This window comes from Scylla paramamosain, chromosome 30 (assembly GCF_035594125.1).
Source record: "Scylla paramamosain isolate STU-SP2022 chromosome 30, ASM3559412v1, whole genome shotgun sequence".
NCBI lineage: Eukaryota > Metazoa > Arthropoda > Malacostraca > Decapoda > Portunidae > Scylla > Scylla paramamosain.
Genome location: NC_087180.1, coordinates 6,889,956 through 6,911,614, shown reverse-complemented (window position 1 = coordinate 6,911,614; position 21,659 = coordinate 6,889,956). Strand labels below are relative to the sequence as shown.

At 36.9% G+C, this 21,659-nt stretch overlaps 2 protein-coding genes across 16 annotated transcripts in view; one reads left to right on the top strand and one right to left on the bottom strand.

Moving 5' to 3' along the window:
* LOC135116197 (lysosomal-associated transmembrane protein 4A-like) overlaps positions 1 to 19,198 on the top strand; it is a 46,593-nt gene extending 27,395 nt beyond the window's left edge. For all 13 annotated transcript variants that reach the window (XM_064033519.1, XM_064033522.1, XM_064033528.1 and 10 more), the window contains 3 exons: positions 6,972 to 7,128; positions 7,856 to 8,037; positions 13,218 to 19,198. In XM_064033519.1, the coding sequence (XP_063889589.1) occupies positions 6,972 to 7,128; positions 7,856 to 8,037; positions 13,218 to 13,485 (607 nt within the window). In that variant the 3' untranslated portion in view covers positions 13,486 to 19,198. The remainder of the gene's footprint in view (positions 1 to 6,971; positions 7,129 to 7,855; positions 8,038 to 13,217) is intronic.
* Positions 12,132 to 21,659, bottom strand: part of LOC135116198 (COP9 signalosome complex subunit 5-like) — a 31,979-nt gene continuing 22,451 nt past the window's right edge. The window contains exons 7-8 of one of the 3 annotated variants that reach the window (XR_010276202.1): positions 20,908 to 21,233; positions 12,132 to 13,384 (exon numbers count right to left, since the gene is read on the bottom strand). Coding sequence is in view for 1 of the 3 variants with exons in the window: in XM_064033532.1 (XP_063889602.1) it covers positions 20,964 to 21,233 (270 nt within the window). In the remaining 2 variants the exon portion in view is untranslated. Of the gene's footprint in view, positions 13,385 to 18,986; positions 21,234 to 21,659 lie in introns of those variants that run through there. The other 2 variants (XR_010276203.1, XM_064033532.1) reach the window with 2 other exon arrangements.

The window sequence follows — 21,659 nt, the reverse complement described above, 5'->3', positions numbered from 1 at the left end:
ACGCCTTCAACATGCCTAAAGTTGTAGAAAAGAGGAAGCGTGTTGTGCTTACACTTAAGCAGCTGATCAGATCAGCTGCTGATTAAGATTAGCTGATCTTTGTTATGGTAAGATGCGTGAGTGTAGGGTGGTGATTGTGGACATAATTTCACTTCTATTCAAGTACAAGTATCCGGCATGTCGGCGGTCCCATTAATGCCGGATAAGAGGATTTTACTGTATATATATATATATATATATATATATATATATATATATATATATATTTTTTTTTTTTTTTTTTTTATGTAAGAAGGACACTGGTCAAGGGCAACAAAAATCTAATAAAAAAAAATGCCCACTGAAATGCCAGTCCCGTAAAAGGGTCAAAGCAGTGGTCAAAAATTGGTGGATAAGTGTCTTGAAACCTTCCTTTTGAAGGAATTCAAGTCATAGGAAGGTGGAAATACAGAAGCAGGCAGGGAGTTCCAGAGTTTACCAGAGAAAGGGATGAATGATTGAGAATACTGGTTAACTCTTGCATTAGAGAGGTGGACAGAATAGGGGTGAGAGAAAGAAGAGTCTTGTGCAGCGAGGCCGCGGAAGGAGGGAAGGCATGCAGTTAGCAAGATCAGAAGAGCAGTTAGCATGAAATTAGCGGTAGAAGACAGCTAGATATGCAACATTGCGGCGGTGAGAGAGAGGCTGAAGACAGTCAGTCAGAGGAGAGGAGTTGATGAGACGAAAAGCTTTTGATTCCACCCTGTCTAGAAGAGCAGTATGAGTGGAACCGCCCCAGACATGTGAAGCATACTCCATACATGAACGGATAAGGCCCTTTTACAGAGTTAGCAGCTGGGGGGGTGAGAAAAACTGGCGGAGACGTCTCAGAACACCTAACTTCATAGAAGCTGTTTTAGCTAGAGATGAGATGTGAAGTTTCCAGTTCAGATTATAAGTAAAGGACAGACCGAGGATGTTCAGTGTAGAAGAGGGGGACAGTTGAGTGTCATTGAAGAAGAGGGGATAGTTGTCTGGAAGGTTGTGTCGAGTTGATAGATGGAGGAATTGAGTTTTTGAAGCATTGAACAATACCAAGTTTGCTCTGCCCCAATCAGAAATTTTAGAAAGATCAGAAGTCAGGCGTTCTGTGGCTTTCCTGCGTGATGTTTACCTCCTGAAGGGTTGGACGTGTATGAAAAGACGTGGAAAAGTGCAGGGTGGTATCATCAGCGTAGGAGTGGATAGGACAAGAAGTTTGGTTTAGAAGATCATTAATGAATAATAAGAAGAGAGTGGGTGACAGGACAGAACCCTGAGGAACACCACTGTTAATAGATTTAGGAGAAGAACAGTGACCGTCTACCACAGCAGCAATAGAACGGTCAGAAAGGAAACTTGAGATGAAGTTACAGAGAGAAGGATAGAAACCGTAGGAGGGTAGTTTGGAAATCAAAGCTTTGTGCCAGACTCTGTCAAAAGCTTTTGATATGTCCAAGGCAACAGCAAAAGTTTCACCAAAATCTCTAAAAGAGGATGACCAAGACTCAGTAAGGAAAGCCAGAAGATCACCAGTAGAGCGGCCTTGATGGAACCCATACTGGTGATCAGATAGAAGGTTGTGAAGTGATAGATGTTTAAGAATCTTCCTGTTGAGGATAGACTCAAAAACTTTAGATAGGCAGGAAATTAAAGCAATAGGACGGTAGTTTGAGGGATTAGAACGGTCACCCTTTTTTAGGAACAGGTTGAATGTAGGCAAACTTCCAGCAAGAAGGAAAGGTAGATGTTGACAGACAGAGCTGAAAGAGTTTGACTAGGCAAGGTGCAAGCACGGAGGCACAGTTTTGGAGAACAATAGGAGGGACCCCATCAGGTCCATAAGCCTTCCGAGGGTTTAGGCCAGCGAGGGCATGGAAAACATCATTGCGAAGAATTTTAATAGGTGGCATGAAGTAGTCAGAGGGTGGAGGAGAGGGAGGAACAATATATATATATATATATATATATATATATATATATATATATATATATATATATATATATATATATATATATATTAAGGGTGTATATGGGCAGGAGTCTTTCTCTAATACATATCTCATTGAATGTGATAGCTAGTTGAGCATTTATTATTTTTCTTAAGATATTTTCCTTATATCTTATGATTGTCTTATATTCTTTTTTAATTGGCTGTATGACTTCGCCGAAGCTAGTTATTTTCGCTAGATCGCGATTTCGGGTCCTTGACCCTTCTTCAGTAGCGAAGGTCTATCTGTGTTGAGGGTGTCGGAGAGAATGGCTCAAGCTGATTGCGGGGGTGTATTTATACCGGTAGGCTTGTCACCTCGCTGCGTGTCCTGGTCTCTGATTGGCTGACGGCTGTCGCGGGCTGTGCTGGGTTGCTATCCAAGCTGGGTCTACGCGCGCTTGGTAATGCTTGTAGGTCTTTGGATTGTTGATTTAATGTGGGGTTTGTCTCTTTTATATATAGTGCTTCTAAGATGGGGAGACGCCTGGTGTCTGGGCATGTAGTTAGGATCTCCGTTTTATCTACTAGATCTAGTAGATAAAACGGAGATCCTAACTACATCTACTAGATCTAGTAGATAAAACGGAGATCCTAACTACATCTACTAGATCTAGTAGATAAAACGGTGATCCTAACTACATGCCCAGACACCAGGCGTCTCCCCATCTTAGAAGCACTATATATAAAAGAGACAAACCCCACATTAAATCAACAATCCGAAGACCTACAAGCATTACCAAGCGCGCGTAGACCCAGCTTGGATAGCAACCCAGCACAGCCCGCGACAGCCGTCAGCCAATCAGAGACCAGGACGTGCAGCGGGGTGACAAGCCTACCGGTATAAATACACCCCCGCAATCAGCTTGAGCCATTCTCTCCGACACCCTCAACACGGATAGACCTTCGCTACTGAAGAAGGGTCAAGGACCCGAAATCGCGATCTAGCGAAAATAACTAGCTTCGGCGAAGTCATACAGCCAATTAAAAAAGAATATAAGACAATCATAAGATATAAGGAAAATATCTTAAGAAAAATAATAAATGCTCAACTAGCTATCACATTCAATGATATATATATATATATATATATATATATATATATATATATATATATATATATATATATATATATATATATATATATATATATATATTGCCTTAAGTGCTTAAAATTTAACAGTAAGTAGCAGGGAAGTGTGGGAAAGGAATCACAGCTCTATTTTTCATATGGAGAATAATAATAATAATAATAATAATAATAATAATAATAACAGTAACAATAATAATAATAATAATAATAATATGAAGAAAAGAGAGAGAGAGAGAGAGAGAGAGAGAGAGAGAGAGAGAGAGAGAGAGAGAGAGAGAGAGAGAGAGAGAGAGAGAGAGAGAGAGATGTGGGGGCAAGAGGAAGAGGAGGAGTAGGAAGAAGAATTTTACTTGATCCTCTTTCTTTAAGTCAACCGCTGCCCTTCCTATGGAAGCTTTTACTTGTTGATAAGTTAATCCACCAAAGATTAGAAGGGGTGGAAGGTTGAGTGGGAAAAAGATGCCCGGGGTACATTATTTTTGTAAAAGTATCAATCACCGTATTCTCTGAAATTAATTCTTTTATAGGATAATGACAAACGGACACAGTATTAAACCAAATGGGATTCTCATGAGGAATAATTCATCATTGGCTTTAAGTGAAGTGTAGAGCTTCTCGTCTCTCAGAGGAACTTGACGTTAAGCATCCTTCAAGTCTAATTTACTAAAGACTTGATTGAAGACAGTTTGTGGACTAGTTCGTTGATTCTAGGTATGGGGTAAGTGTCCAGTAGTGTGTAGTGATTGATGGTTCAAAAGTAGTTTATTGCCAAATGCCTTTTTTGCTACTTATCCCTAATTATAGTTACTAATACCTGAGCTCACTAAGGAGAACCACTTTCTTCTGTGACACACTCACATAAAGGAGCTGCAATTTCCTTCCTGATTAAAGTTGAATCAGAGTGACAGCAAGTAGAAGTGATGATGGTTTTAGTTGCGTCTGAGGTTGGGAAAAAGATTAGGAGCAGTGAGTTTCAATCTAGCAACTCGACAGATGGTCAATTTAGGTCCTTTTAGAATAAACTGTACATACTGATGCAACTTCATAAAAATGACATCATCATATAGATCAGGAAGAAAACATAGCTTAAATTGGGTGTATTCTCTCCTGTTTACCTTAATATTAGCAAAACAACATCTAATTACTGTAACCAAGGGGGAAGAGGCCATAGTTTCCTTGGAAGAGGAAGTTGTAAGGCCTACACATGAGGCAACATTAATGAAGGTGGAGGTACTTCCACTGTCGCCTTGACCTTTACCTTGTTAAAGAGTGTTGGCACTGTAGTACTATGAAGGAGTAATGTCAAAGCTGTTGTCATGGAAAGCAAGGTTTGTAGCAGCCAGCATTGGAGGCCAGTGAATGACATACTCTTGCAAAGTATCCCTTCTTTCTGCACTAATGGCAGAAACTGTTTTGAGTTGGGCAAATGTAAGGAGGATGAAAGGAGCATCCACAGTAAGGGCATGAGGACTTTGTGGTAGTAGCAGCAGTTTCAGATGAAATGCCAGCTTCCTCTTATTCTTCTTCCAGTACTTAAGCCACAGCAGCAGAATGGCAGCTATGGGAAGAGTGTAAAATATATATTTTGGCATTATGTTAAGCCAGTTCTAAACTGTGGTCCTAACGAATTACTACTTCAAAGAGTGAAGGACGACTTTTTCAACAAATGTTGGCCGATGAAGGAGGTGGAGAGACCAGTGATTAAAGCATCATACACAGCCTCTTCAGCATATGTCTCAGCACCCACAGCTTTAAACGCTCAGTCTGTAGCCATTAGCTTTAAAGATGACACATGCTGATCTATTTATTTGTTACACTGTTGCTTTCTGGTGGCCATTATACTGCTTTGTTTGAGTTATTGTATTAATTTGTATATTTTATCTTGACTTCATTTAGGGTTACTGATGAGTCTATATTCAGCTGTCCCCTCTTGCACATTGCCTAGTTTAAGCTTAATAAATTGTCTTGGACATATGAGGAAGTTAACTACTTGCCAAAGTTTCTCTCTAGTTTACTTATTCATATAGCCACAACAAGGAAATTAGGAAATCTTGGAGTGGCCTGAATGAGAGTCCAAGAAAATTGGGAGGGGGTAGGATAACTTTATTGAGAGTTGAGAGTGGAAAGGTTGGAGATAATGAGGTTGTCATTATTTTAGGAAAATGTGGAATATTTAAAGTAAAAGAGAATAGCATTTGGTAGAGAAATGTAAAAAAAAAAAAGGAGGATCTTGGCAAAACACCTTTCAGCATAAAATAATTGATATGCACACATGGAGGAGAGTGTAATAGATCGTGTAAGCAGGGAATGAAAAATTCAAGGAGGATGTATTGGGTGCCAAGCTAGTAATAGGAATGTTCAAAGAGTGGTATCACTGCACTATAAGGGATAATTGGAAGTGTAGTAGGAATGGTTGTAGAGGAATTGTGAGTTGTGTAAGCTAGTGAGAGGAATGAATTTAGGGAGCAGTATGAAAGGTAGCAAGAGACTGAGACACTTGATCTCCCTTCAGCTGCTATTCTAAGCAGCTGAAGGGAGATCAAGTGTAAAGTAGGAATTTTTTTTATGTAAAGGCATAGTGAGCACAGCATCAGAAGTGGTGCAGTGTAGAATGCATGAAAAATGAAGAGAGATGGACAATTGAGCTTATGGAAGGAGTTAAAGAGAAGAGTAGAACGTATATGGAAATATTGCAGTAGAATGTGCCCGAGAGAATTAAAGCAAAAAGGATAAGTACAAATCTTGGAATAGGAAAGTAATGGAATTGATAAAAAATAAAGAGTAGATGATTTTGGAAGGTAGTTTTGATGAGAAATTCAGTGGGAATAAGTTGTTTTGGAAGAAAGTTAAGACAGAAGGAGGGGAGTAAGGGAGTGTTTTATGGAAACAACAGGGAAAGTGAAAGGTGCATGGAAAAAGGCATTATGGTGGTTTAATGAATGAGAAGACAGTAAGGAGAGTAGTAGCATCATGTATGAGTATGGAAGCAGGTGAACAAGTGTTTGTGCAGAAAGGAATTATCATGATAGGTAGGAAGTAGACAAAGTAATTTCCAGGCTAAAGTGTGGCAAAGCTGCAGGTGTAGGTGGAACACAACTGAAGTGTTATTGTAGTAAAATGGATGTTCCAGAAAGGTGATCTGGCATGGAAAGCAGTAAAATAGTAGTAGATGAGTGGAGAAAAGTAGTTATTGTACTCATGTAGGAATGAGTGTAATAATTATAGGAGGATAAACTCACTGAATGTCCCAAGAAAACCAATTTTTCAGTATTTGTCTTTGTCTAATCAGGAATTTGAACTTGAGACCTCAGAGTTGTAAGTGGGGCACACTAACAACAATTTCATTGTGCTACATAAATTTGTAAGGTCTTATTCACACATGCTTTAGTTTGTATGTTATTTGTAGAAGCTTCTCACTCCTCGTCATTTTATTACTAATGCTATAATTGTGTCTGCACTACATTCCTCTTGGTCTAATTGTTTTTTTATAACATCCATAAGTGCCACACATGATAAACTCCCTGTCATTAATTATTTTCTGTTCATAAACTTGATAAACTCAATTTCTCGCTGAGCCATAAAGTTCACTCTGACAGTAATCTTCTAAATTATTCTCAGTACATTAGAAAAAAACTACTATTAATATACTCTAGGTTACACAACCATTTTTGTCTCCTTAACCCTTATGTGATGAAAATGCCTGAAAACTGGCCTCCTGCCAATCACTAGGTGCCACTTCTTGTTGCCAGCATTTATTAAATATGCCAGCTAGCCTCATAACAGCCTAATTTACTCATGCTCAGTCATTTTCGGCACTCTAGAATACTGTTTTAAACTGGGAAGTGATGTATTTTCTCTTTCTTTGTGCAGCATGACAATGATTGGCTATGTCTCCTATCTTCCAAACATCCGCCAGCTGATTCAGGACAACCCAGCCTTCCCATTCCAGCAGCAGCTCCTTGCCATGAATACTAAATGCCTTACCTTCTTTGCAATGTTAATATTTATATCAACCTTGATGGTCAAGGTAAGTATCAGTGGAGATTTCAAGAATTAGCCGCATTGTTATTTTCTACGTAGCATATATACACTTTTTTTTTTTTCTCTCTCTCAAATACCTTTGCTTCTCTTATTGGTTTGAAAGATATCTAAATTACTCTTCCCTTAGTTAAAACCATATTTTTTTTTCTTTTTGTAGTTTTTAAACATGTTCTGAGCATGATTTACCATTTACATTCTCATGTGTGACCAGTGTAAAGTTGGGGGAATACACTATACCTGCATGTAGCCTCAACTCCCTTCTCCATCTTGTTGGCCTTTGAGCCTGTGGTGGATGATATCCCTTACCTTAGGACACAGGACCACTGTGACATCTGGATTTCCAATACTTACCTTCTCAAGGTTTCCCCAGATATTTATCAAGCAACCCTAAAGAAGGATGAATTGAGCTGCACCCTGACTGACCCAGCCTGGATTTGAACTGGGGCCTGTGGATTTATAGCCAGTCACACTAGCCACTGCTCTATGGAGGTGCTAAACAGTCGATCAACACCTTTTTAATGAACTTCTTTTCTCCTCGCCAACCTAGAGCCTTAGAAATTTACATGTGAATATAGATAACGATAGATGTTAGCCAACCATATCAGTAACCAAGCAGTAAATATAAATATTTTAGGTGTTATTGTTTTACAATATACATACTTGAAATGTAATCCATACTACAAAAAACTGAATAATTTTGTACTACATTTCAGGCATACTGCATTAGCATTGTTTGGCGGTGTTACAAGTACCTTATGCTGAAAGCCCAGGCTGGCCGATCTGTCTTGCGATACTTGGGAGGAGTGTCTGGTCCAGTAGATCAGGAAAGTCAGACCCTAGTCATGGGTCAAGATCTCCCAGACTATGACACAGCCATAGCTGATCCACAATACAGGTGATTATTTTTTTTAGAAATAATGTATTGCTTATTTACAATATTTATCACAATTTTTGCTGTATTAATGCAGATTTCATTTGGATTATTGTAAACCATGTGAAAAAGCAGATACATATGTATGGGGACCAATCTCATTTATCTTAAGGTATCATTTAAAGTTGCAAAATTTCTTGATTCCTCTTCAGAAATTTTAATTTGCTTTGTTCTCCCTAAAGTTTTCATCATGTACTATCTTACCTCTCTTTGTGACTTATGCAATCTATGAGTTTTTATTCACTAAGGCATTGAGTACCAAGTTTCTTCATCTTCAGTCTTGCATCTGTCAAACAAAGTGCATTGCACTTAGAATATTTGTAATAAAAAACATTAAGGAAATACTGTAAGGTAATCCTACCTTCCTTAACCAGGGATAAATTTATGCCTTGTGGTAAAAAAACTGAACGGCATTGGGTAAATAATTGATGTACCTGATAATTGAAAATAATTAAATTTGATTTTATAAGGTGAGAGAGAGAGAGAGAGAGAGAGAGAGAGAGAGAGAGAGAGAGAGAGAGAGAGAGAGAGAGAGAGAGAGAGAGAGAGAGAGAATGCTAAAAATGTGTGTGTTTATGACCTTTTTGTTCTGTCTCTGTGATAGCTATGAGTTTTTTGTGTGGAAGTAAGGAAGTGAATGGAGAAATGTATCAAGTCAAGGGGATTAATGGAGGAGGAAAGGTTGAGAATCACTGCTCTAAAGCTTCTCACTGTGTGTTACTTGAGTGCACTGCAGCATGGCTGAGGCCAAAACTATCCTAGTGGGGCGCATAGCTTTGTCAATTGTGAGTTCAGTCCGTTGCTGGCAGAGAATGAAACTGTGTACCAGAAGGTTGTACATAGTTAAGCAGCCAACCTATATCTGACACCATGGATAATTCACTGCCCTCACATTTATGATGAGTTTGCAGTGTCAGGCAGCAGTGAAATCCATTTCCCTAACTTTGTGGTGCAGCTTGGCAGCAGTGTGGTAGTTATGGTGCATTAGCAGCACACATCATTAACAAATTGTTTGCATTAACTTCAATTTATATAAATACTCTGATTTGTTACCATCCCTAAAGTTTAAAATGAAGGATCTGAAGAAATTAAAATGAGTCGGAGGAGGATTAGAAGCAAACATCGTTGCCATAAGTAAATATTGTCATTTATTCATGCCACTAACATGCATGAACTAAAAGCTAACAAACAACCATAAAAAATACACTAGCAAAGAATAATACCAACAATGAAAAAAATTACAATCTTTTAGACCCTGCTTGTCTGCAAGAGGCAGTGGTGGAGGACATAAAGAAGAATGAAGAAAAAATAAATGAAATTCTCAACAGATTAGACTTCACAGAAACCTTCAGAATAAGAAAAGAAAGAATAGGATTCAAATTATCAAAATGAAATTTACCTTCTTTTAATGGCAAGGTAACCAAGTGGTTAGAGTTTTGGGACATGTACGTGTTCCATTCACAAAAATAAAGACTTAATCAGCACTCAGAAACTCACCTGCTCTTAAGGTCCACCATTGAACTATTGAAGGATACATATGGCAGGGAGGAGAGCATAAGGTATGTCTTGGTGACTGAAATTGCCAATTTGCAGAAGCCTAAACATAACCTTACCAGCCTCAAACAATTTATCACCAAATTTGAAAGTCCTTTAAGTCTTTATATGTTAAGATTATTACCAGAGACAAATTTTACCCAATATTCTTCCTAAGTTACCTTCAAGCTTCCACAAGAAAAAATATAAAAAGAGTTGAAGAAACAAATCCTAGATATTGAGGGGGCTTCTTAATTGTTTGAGGGATGAAATATTTACAATAGCGAGCAGCAGATCTGTGGCTGAAAGGGGGTTTAAATCTCAAACTATATATGCCTTTAACATTGGGCAACCAAAGGAAGAGAAAAACAAATCCCAGTGTAGACTATGCCAAGGCCAAATCATTAATAGCTTAGTGCCATAAGTACCCAAATACTAGATTAAAATTAAAAAGGGTCCAGACTCTGTAATGGATGCTTAGATTCTGGACTTGGTAACAAAGGCTGTACTAATCCCAGTATCATCAGTTGTAAATTCTGTGAGAAAGAAAAACACTACCATTCCTTTTGTTCAAAATTTAAACTAACAAACAAGTAGGAATTAAGGGTAAAGGAAACAATAACTTTGTTGCTACATCTAAGGAGAGGACCATGTTGCCTACCTTAATATTACCTATTTTAGGCAAGAGGTAAGATAAAATTAAGGGCTTTCTTAGATCATTGCTCACAGAAAACTTTCATATTCCTGTCCTCTTTACCATCAATAAAATATAAAATAATTGTCAAGGAAAGATAAAAACTACAGAGATTCACAGGGAGCATGTCAGGAATGACATAGCCTTTGTCTCTTATAAGTATAAAGGGAATGAATACTTCATAAAGGCTGCAGTAGTAAATCAAAAACCTCAACAGACAAGTCATAGGTGGTTAAATAAAGACTTAATTAGGTTGAAAAAATTATATATGTACTAGCAGATATTAACATCACAACAGACAATAACACCTCTCTACTAGTAGGGGCTGACTACTACTATGATACCATACCAGGGAGTCCATCCCTGGTATGACAAGGAGGGCAAAATTGTTCTTTTACCTTTCATCTGTAGCTATGCCCTGAATAGCACATCTAAATATAAAAATAATGATACCCAAGTGGAGGTATGAACAAATTAACCAACATGAAAATTTCATGTTGGTTAATTTGTTCACCTTTTATTCTGTGACTCAACTGACATATTTCATGTTGGTTACTTTGTTTACCTTGTATTGTGGCAACATATTATAAACACAGTTATGGTCTATGAAAGATTATATAACTATAACATGACATAGACAATCCTCAACCAACTTATATTTAATATAAGTTGGTTGAGGATTGTCTATGTCATGTTATAGTTTCTCTGCTGACCCAACCCAGCTGCCATTTGCATTGTTTTGTATGATGCAGGTACACTGTTGCCAATTCAAACAGTACAAACTACACCAGAAAAATACAAATTTGCTTAAGGCCAGTTCATGCTTAGCAAATTACAGTAAATTCCCATTGCAATCATTAGCAGCAGATACCAAGATGATGCCTTCTGCCAAGGATTCACAACCAACCGTGTGGTGGGTTTACAGTGTGGAAATGAGGACAGTTGTTGGCTTGAGAGAAATAGGTACTGTCAAGCCATTTCAAGCGTGATAGGAAGCTGAATGTGTTAAATGGACATGGGTGGGGTCTCATCCGAGGACAGTGTCCTCCAGCAAATCAACAAAAACCCAGTCTTGATGATGAGACATGTCATCACTCATGTCCAAGCTTACCCCATGTAAAAAGAAAAATAATAATAATTAAAAAAATAAAATAAGTAATTAAAATTTCAAGATCTACATGTTACTAGTAAATAGAGAATATAAAACTGCATTGATAGATGTAACTGAAAAAACAATTCTGCTGGTGTTTTCTAAATACCAAGCATTTAATCACTGAATATTTTTCAAATTATCTTAAGGCTTATGATGCACATTATATGTCACAAAATACAAACTACATGCAGTATTTCTTAAGCAAGGCTCAGGTGTTCTTAAGAGAGAGGCCACAAATTTTTCAAATTTTCATTATCCTTGGGTGTCTTTGTTACCTTGCTGTAGTGGTGATAAGCATATGCACAGTGCATCCCTCTACTTCAAACTACCAATATAGCAACACAGAATCTGCTCTTGTGACCACCCATACAACACTTCAGCTAACTCTCTTCCACCACTCAACTTGTGAACAAATCCAATAAATTAGCCTTAGGCTTGTGGACAGTGCAGTGCTACCGTAGGTCCACTGTACATCGAGCAGGTAAACATGAGATGGCAATCAAACTACAAAATCACTTCAGAAAAAAAAAATTGGTATCAGCATGATACAAAATGAGGATTTCTCGCTGCTCTCGAAATAAATCTAAATAGAAAAATTTGTCTTGTAAGAATATGGGAATTTTATGCCTTTATCTTGCTTGAAAAAGAAAAAAAACAAAAGGAAAATGATAACAAACATTAGATTCTTATAGATTATTGATAAAATGGTTACAGAAGTAATTTATTAGTTTTTTGCATGGGAAAAAAAATGGTATTGGCATGACACAATGATGGCATCAACTGAATACAGTAGAGATGTATTGGATATCTGCATCCACATCCATGGAACATCGGCATAGTTTTTAACATCCACATCTGCAGTTCTAATAAATTAAACCTGCATCTGCACCACGCATAGGCCACAGAGCTTGCCATGTTGAAAAAAATTAATCAATGCATGTTTACTTAATTGGCAACTAAGATTGCACTTTTTATTAATTTTCTTTCAAATTTACACAACCTAATGTGTTAAGAATTTTGTAGAAGGGCAGGAGGGTGAGAATTTTACATAGTGACTGTGTATGTATCATGTAAATATGTAAAAGTATGTATGTATGTACTGTGTAATAGTACTGTATGTACTATATGTAATATTACATAAGTAATTAAGTATGAAGGAAAGCAGCCTGGCTGACAAGGAGAGAGAGAGAGAGAGAGAGAGAGAGAGAGAGAGAGAGAAACGTGTGTGTGTGTGTGTGTGTGTGTATGTGTGTTTGTATAAGTAAACAATATATACATGCATTATGTATGTCTGTATGTAGACCCTATTCCTTCTTAAAATTCACAAGAAAGATTTCAGTGCTTCATCCTTAACTTTATATTGTGTAATTTTACAAAAATAAGACAAAAAAATATGAATTGGCAGCACTGAGCACATATTACAGTGGCCAGCTGGTAATAATTGGTGCTATATAGTGATTTTATACCAAAATCCTGAATGCACATGCATCCCTGATGATGTCATAATTTAATATCTGCATCTGCATTCACATCATTATTTAGTAGAAACTGATATCCTCATCTGCTTCAGCATCCGCAAAATATGTACATGACATCCGCATACACATCTACATCTGCAGATTTCTGAATTCTGACATACGATACATCTCTAGAATACAGTACTAATGCATGCCAAAAATATTACTATTAGATGATGCCTTACACCTCCAGTGCCTTCCTTCAATGTAATAATTAATTAAAAAATTAATCAAAATGCTTTCACAGAAAGAAGCTGCCGGGTATATTCCCTGAGCCTCCTCCCTCTTATGATATGGCCATGGCAGCCCTTGTTGCTCAGCAAGAATCGGCCAGTGAAGCATGTGCAGGCGGGGCAGCCTCCTCCCCATCGCAAGAGCATTCTTCAGCCACCCAAGACCAAACTCTTCATGTGTCTGAAAATGTCAGTGGTGGTGAAAATCTGTCAGGTGTTTCTACCACAAACAACACTACCCTTGTCAGTGATTGCAACACAGCATCTCATGCTGTTCATTAGAAAGTATGAGTTTTATCAGATATATTGTTGTACAAGACTGAATTATGAAAAATTATTCATATTATTTAGCTCCTTTATACTTTGACGTTTTAGCTTCGTTAGTAGATAGATGAGAATAGTGTATTAGGAAAAGTTCCTGTTAAGCCAGGTAAAGAGTGTCAGACTTGCAACCCTAGTCATTGAATCTCTACAGCTTTTATGCATTTTGAAAAATTATGATATTAAATATATTTTTTGAATATGAATGAATCATAGGATATAAAAAGATTCACTAGTTTTATATGAGGCATCCAAATCTTCTTGCTAGATCACGATAACAACATACTAGTAAATCCATTCTTAATTTAATTAGCAATTTTATAGGTTCATTCTTCAACAACTTGGCTATTTCTAAGCCAAAATTGCAAGTGAAAGGCTTAGCTAAGTGACAGCTGACTTTGACTCTTTTTTTTTCAGGCAAGAATCACTTAATTTTCCTTTACCTCTTTACTTATGCTATAAAATCTCAACATTTTATATGTTAATTCATCACATAGGCTTCTTACTGGCAAGTAATCTTTATTTTGGTAATGAAATATACTTTTTTGAGTGATTACCATTAAAAATAGATTTCTTGGAAACATTTCATGTAGTTATGATGTTGCTTTTTGCATTGATTAGTACCTGCTATTATATAATGTATTAAGGAATATCACCCAGTGAGTGCAATCACACCAATTTTTCTGATAAGTCATACAGGAGTACCCGATTCTTGGGTTAGACTTGACCAGTATTCCTGTTGTGCAAAATGAAGTTTTAATAATGTTATTCTGTGGTACATCATTTACTGAAACTACCTTGCTTCTTCTTGCATTCACACAATCCATTTAGAAGATTAGTGTTCACTGTCTCTGATGTATTGTTTTTGTATATCAACTGTATTCAGTGTCACTACCTTAGTAATATTGCCATCAGAGGACATATGACCATGTTAATGCTGTCACTGGGAGATGCTCTCACTGCTGTTTGGTCTGTGTATTACAATCTTTTGTAATTTACAAGGTACCAAATTAATGATAAAAAAAATTAATATCTACAGATAAGTGTTTTGGTAAAAATAAAATATTTACAGATAAAGAAGTATTTTGGTAGGAATACAAGCCAGTCAGTAAAGGAGAGCATTAGGTCATGGACATTTTTTATAGTGCATGGCCACAGATATGCATCTTTTGCTCCAAGTAGAAGCAGGGCTGATCTTTGAAAGGCTTTACTTAAGATTTTTTTTTATATACTCCAAAACACTGCAACAACAAAGGTGTACTACTTTTTATCTCAACTGTTTTTGTAAAACAGTGCTAGGTCTCCAGATTAGATTCACATTCTTCAGAACTATATCAGACTCACCTGGATTTGTCATTTAAATATGGTATATGTTTGACATAAGGTAAAATTCCTCACTTCTCTTCCCAAATGTTGACTGGAATATTATATATGCTGACAATATAAAGGAGGGGAACAGTGAATAGGTTTGTGGGATATGGGTTTGTTGGTACCTTTAGGAAAGGTGTGAAAGAATGGCTGGATTGAAAGGAAGAATAGAAATTGCTTGTCCATATAGAATAGACTGAAGGAAAAGTATTTGAATGTTCATTTCATGAATTAACTAGCATATGTGACAACACTAGTTACAAGTATATTTTCTGCTTGTTTCTCATAACCTATGTAGTTACATCCCTCCACTTGTGGCAAACATTAAATTAGGATTTGTTGTCTTCATAGTAATCTAGTCCACTTCACCTGTTGTTACTGAAGTAGGCAAGGTTGCCCGCTTTTTTTATTTATTTATTTTTTTTTATTTATTTATTATTTTTTTTAGAAATATTGTTGCTTGTTTTGAAGCTGGATCAACTAAGATGTAACAGGTAATAGAAATATTGTTGCTTGTTTTGAAGCTGGATCAACTAAGATGTAACAGGTAATTTGTAACAATCTTAATTTTAACTTGGAAGTGAATTAGAGTATATCCAGAATACTGAAAGAACAATCATCAGATTCCAGAGCAAATTTAGTCCCTATTTCTTGATGCTGGTGTCCAGTTCTACAATGGCTGCAAGTGAACTGGAAATAAATGTTTTAGGTTTTAAATCTGTAGCAAATATTGCCCTGTTATTTTCAGTTATGTGTCTGGCAGCAGTATTCAAGCATTGTACAGGGTTGAGATTGCTGCAAGAATCAGAAAGATGCCAGTAGCCAGTTGGCTGTCATAGAGAGACATGGTACCTGTGTGTGCTTCACTTGTGTTTCTGAGGCCACATTTCTTGTATCTATAAACAATGGGTAAATCTAACTTTTTTCTTGCAAATAAAGTGCACATTTATCTTGTATTTAGAGAGCAAAACTGTGGGGAGATAGAATTAGGAATGTAAAGAAGATATTAGTCTCGGTTAGATGCACTTATTTTTCTGATATTGATTGACAGGAATGTAAAGAAGGTATTAGTCTCGGTTAGATGCACTTATTTTTCTGATATTGAGTGACCACTTATAAGAAAAGGCTCAGGTGGCCATGAAAGGAAAAAGAAGGCTGGCTGATGGTTCAAATTAAAGGTTACTAAATACTCTCTAATTTGAGCCATCTGTCAGTTCTCTTTTTCTGTCTGTCTGAGCCTTTTTCCTTGCAAGTGTTTCACATGGTTTTTTCCTTCCTATACAAGGTCATCTTAAGTTGTCTTTGCAAGGGAAAATAGTTTTACCCTTCCAATAAAAGGTCACCTTAATGAGTTGTCTTTGCAAGGAAAATGTAAAGTTAATCTATTGTTCATAAAATGGAAGAAATTAGGCTCCATGAAACCAGCAAAGGTAGGATGGCAAGCCACCAGTCCATAAAACTCACAATACATACATTGCAGCTACTGGTAGTGCTCCTTTTCTTGCAACAATCATGAAGATATGTAGTGTTTGCACACTGCTGGGTAATATTTCCAAGGGGAAATTTCCAGTTGGTTTATGGCCACTGTACAAGCGCAATCTTGCCTCCAGTGCCACCAAGATATAATACTGGAATCCAACCCATGTTTGTCCATCAAGTGCACATATGCAGATTACACTTTATTCTTGTTGGAGGACTATAACACATCCCTGAAATGTGTGCTAATGATCTCTACCTAGGCAAAATTACTTTTTTGCAAAATTTTCTTTTGTGTAAGATAAAGAAAATATACGTATATTAGTGTGAGAGAAATGCAATAGCAGCAAACACCCAAAGAGATTTGATAGCCGCTCACAAGCCATTACAATAGATTTTGACCATTTACTTGTTGCCATTGCTACTACTCTTCAATGATAAGTTTCTAGATTGACATCATGTGTATGGGCAGAGCCAAAGCTGCACCTTCCTGGTCTGCTTCACATTTGTAACTACCTTAATTTTCCTTTTACCACAATAATATATATATATATATATATATATATATATATATATATATATATATATATATATATATATATATATATATATATATATATATATATAAAATATTAGACCCTCTTTATACTGGACCTTGTTATAGCAGATTTCTGCATTTAAGACATGTGTGGCCTGTGGACCATCCATCAGATTTACTAGATAAATATTGGTAAATGAGGCATGTTAGGAGCTCCCTTCTAGTGGAGCTCCTAACAGGGGGATGGTGCGGGGTGGTGGTGGTGAGCACACACTGCATTGACCAGGATTGCACTGTCTGCCATAATTATGGTATTTGTCATAATTTGGTGTTCATCTGCCAACTGTCATTGTCTACCATACACTATGCCATAATGTATAGAAAAAAATGTCATTTTCACATTGCTGTATAATTATTTGGGTTGGCTGGCAGTGCAACCCTGGCACCCACACACTACTGCTGCCTCAGTCTTCCAGTGGCAGATGTTATTAGAGATTGTGGTGCTCCTGACCACTCACCCCCCTTGATCAAGATGGCATTCCTCTCCTGCTCACACTGCTAGGCGGAAAATCATGCCCATGGCACAGGAGAGAGAGAGAGAGAGAGAGAGAGAGAGAGAGAGAGAGAGAGAGAGAGAGAGAGAGAGAGAGAGAGAGAGAGAGAGAGGGTGGGATAGATGGAAGGAAGGAAGGGAGAGGAGGGTAGGAAAGGGGGGTTAGAGATTGTGATGCTCTTGAACCACTCACTGCCGCTTTAATTTGATTTTTGCCTTTAACCGTCAGTGGCTTCGCCCCAATTAGTGCAGTATGACAAGGGTTTACTGTATATATTTTGCCATTTCCTAATGCTAAATAATTCAGTTAATATTAAATAGTATGTCGTTAATAATTACATTACTAGTAATAATGCTTAAAGTTTACTGAATTCTATACATCTTTTGTTTGCTTCATTACAAATCAAAATTACTGATTTAATAATTTCCATGTATTTAGTATACATGAAAATTATTATTGTGTTTTAAGTATTTTGTATTTTTATTTATATTTAATTGGAAGTCATATTATGATTCAATTTATTATTATTTTAAGTTGAAGCATAATACTCAAACTATTAATATAAACTGAAGTCATATGAAAATGGTAATTGGAGGAAAAAATATGGTAGATAGAAATGCAAAGCAGAGCAGGGAGGAGCAGCATTGGCCATGCCCACAGGCATAACCCAAAAATAGATCAGCAAACAGCATGAGTGGCAAGAATGAGTTAATTATCAAAATCCCATATGCAGTTTGTAATGCCACCAGATCTCTCTCTGGATATTTGTTGCTATTGCATATTTCCCTCACATCAACATACAGTTGCAGTCATAAGTTGTGTCCTGCCTCATCACCATGATGAATTGTAACCAACTTAGGTTTGAACAATGGTCCATTGTGAAGAGAGAAGTATGAGATGCTGGCATGGGAGGGAGAAACCCTTCCTGTACCTACACCAGCACCTCACACTCCTCTTCACAATGCACTGTTGTTCAAACTTTCAAACATGAGCTGGTTATGATTCATCATGGCGATGAAGCAGGACAACTTAAACCTACGACAGTACATTAGCAATGTGCTATTTATTTAATATTTGTTTACTTTACAGGATGAGCTGAAAACTGAGAAAAGAATGTCCTACCAGGTGGACAACATTAGTATTCATTTCACTAACAGGTCATATCGGCAAAGGGATGGGAGACCACATTACTAATATTTTTTTGACAAAAGTGAACAATGGTACTATATTAATTATGAGTATTAACCATATTGTAAAACTTACTCTTTGTGTATATGCACCTTTTATTGACGAAGTTAATAATTGATATTTTCATACATGACCAGTAGGCAGTAAGCTGATCTGTTATGATATTAAACTGAAAACCACTAACAAGATGTTCCTACTGCACAACTGCTTCAATAATTCCTGTAGTGAAGAAGTTAGAAAACAATAGGAACACTTTGTATACACACATTGCTGTGTTTTGGTCTAATAGTAAATATAGACTAATGGCAATTTTTCTTCAAAGGTAAAGAAATATCTCATGACATTAGATGTTCATTGTCATAACAGATTTCATAGTCAGATACAAATAATAGCTCAGATCCATTAATATAAAATGTACACACTATTGCATAATGAAGACTATAAGATTCACCATCCTTGATTAATCTACTGGAACATTTGGATTCCAGTGTAGTAGTAATATATCCTGTCTGTTCTAAAGATTATATTATAAATAAAGTTTTGCGTTGGATTCTTCTTTTAATTACAAAGTTCTTTTCATCTTGTACAAAGTGATGAGCACTTATGCAACCAAAAACAAAGGTCACCAATATACAATTTGCATGATTAAATTATAGCACTGACAGTATTGTATAATCAATGAGGTTTAACCTGGGTGCAACTTTTGCTGGATGAAAAGCCAGGATTGTATGGAAAAGCTGGCAACTGGACTTACCCTTTAATAGAACAGTGTGCTAGCCCACCCCATCCCCCACCCTCTACCTTAAGATGCACCTCATTAGTACACCCTGAGGGTTGGCACTGATGCTGGAGGAATGTTGGTGCAGCTGTATTTTGGAAAGAAACTAAAAATTTGGGCTGAAGGGAAAGCAGGGATATTTAAGTATGCTTGGGTTTGTGTGTATGCACCTGTAAATCCAAGAAAAGAGAAAATTTTAGAATGATGTAAATGTGTGCCTCGGGAAAACTGGAAACAGGAGGATAGAATTAACGAGAGATAAATGTATAAGAAGGGAGCAAAGTAGCAGATGTGGCAAGAAAAATGGGGAGTAGATGAAATGAATGAAAAAGGGTTTCAGGCAAACATCATTTTCTAACAAAATGACCACAGGTACAAAATGAAAGAGAAAAGCCTGATTGAGGATACCAAGATTGTAAAAGGAATGTTTAATGGTTCAGATCACAATGTGGTAACTATGGAAATGAGAAAATGTGAACGACAGTGGCTAGTGTAAGGCTAGATGTGAAGAATAGAAAGTAGATGAAAATACAAAAGCTGGTCCAAAAGTTGTAGAAGAATCAAGTGTAAAGGTGGTGCTTAATATACTCACATCCTTGCAGCACAAGTAGTTGGATGATATAAAAAAAACTTGGGGATTGGAGTAAGGGGAGTGTATTAGTGGACAGTGAAAAGAAGGAACTGATCAAAGTAAATGAAGAATTTGACAGGAAGCTCAGTGTGAAAAGTGAATAAAACCATAAGACATTAATTTGAAGGAAGTTAGAAAGAAGGGGGAGATAGAGAGCAAGGTGAGGATATTGAAAAATTATGGAGTTCTTGTTAGTAGCAAGGAGAAAGGTGGAAAGCATGGAAAAGGCATTTTCACCATTTAATAAATGAGAGGGCAGAAGGGGAAACAACAGTATCTTAGTTTAAGTATGGCAGCAGAGAACAAGTGTTTATGTAGAGAGGAGCTGGTAGGAAGGAGCTAGAGTGAGCAATAGCTAGGCTGGTGTGGCAAAACTATATACCAGGCTGATAATCCCAAATGTGGTGGCCCAGAATTAGTGTAGGTGAAATGGTGGTAGAATGGATGCTTCTAATGTGATCTGGCATGGAAACAAGAAGTACCACATAAGTAGAGGAAGGCAGTGCTTCTATATAAAGCTAAAAATTTTTGGGAATGAGTGTAATAGGGTGCCAGGAAAAGACTATGACAAGCATGGTGTTAATAGAGGTCAAGTCTCAAAAAAGTAAGAAGGGAATGTTTGGATACGACATGGACATCCTCTTTGGAGGTGCTCCTGGAGGGAATGAGGTATCAGAAAGATGGATAGATAGATAACATTATAGTGTGTGTGTGTGTGTGTGTGTGTGCATATACTTCATTTCATTTAGACCTTGTCCTTGTGGAGATGTTATAGCCATATATTTTAGAATTTTGAACTGAAAATTAACTTTTTTCAATGAAAAAGCTAAGATGCAATATAAATACTCACATGTGTTGCACTATTTGTATTAGAGGATTCAGTATAAAGAGTAACATCTTAACACTTCAGGCTTGTGCTTGCGAAGCTTGAGGTGGATCCTGTGCCTGCGTTTGAGGTATTTGATTGAAAAGGCGATCTTTGACCACCTGTGCCATAAGTCCATGCAGTGCCTCCATGGTGGTCTTGCAAGAATCTCTGGTAACACGACTCAACTTGTCTTCAGTCTTCTTTTCCTGTGGATCCAAACCAAAAAGACCAGCTCGGCCAAGGGCAGTTTCTGAATTCTCCAGTTTGTCGCTAAGGTCAAATATCTGCCTTGTCATGTACTCTGCATTCTGAAAAGGAGAGTGAAATACATCATAATACTATGTATTTCTTTAATATATGAGCAATGATGAAAACAAACATTTGGAAAAATTCTTTAAGCCCATAAGAAATATGTTATCACATTTAATTTTATAAAGATGCTGAAAGAATAAATGCCTCCTAATAAACAGTTAGAGGGAATGACACCTAGAGTTGGTTTTGTCACAAAACAGAAATGGGGAACTTATAAAAAACAGTAAAAATGATGCTACAGTTGTGGAAGAAAATGTCAATTACAAAGTGGAACTGCAGTACCAGAACACTTCATAAAAGGAAGGAAGCTGAGAATGAGAAAACATACGTATATGTATTGGTATGCATGTTGGACCAATTTGGAATTTGTGGATGAAGTAATAAACATTTAGTATCATGGATAGATATCCATAATACAAAAA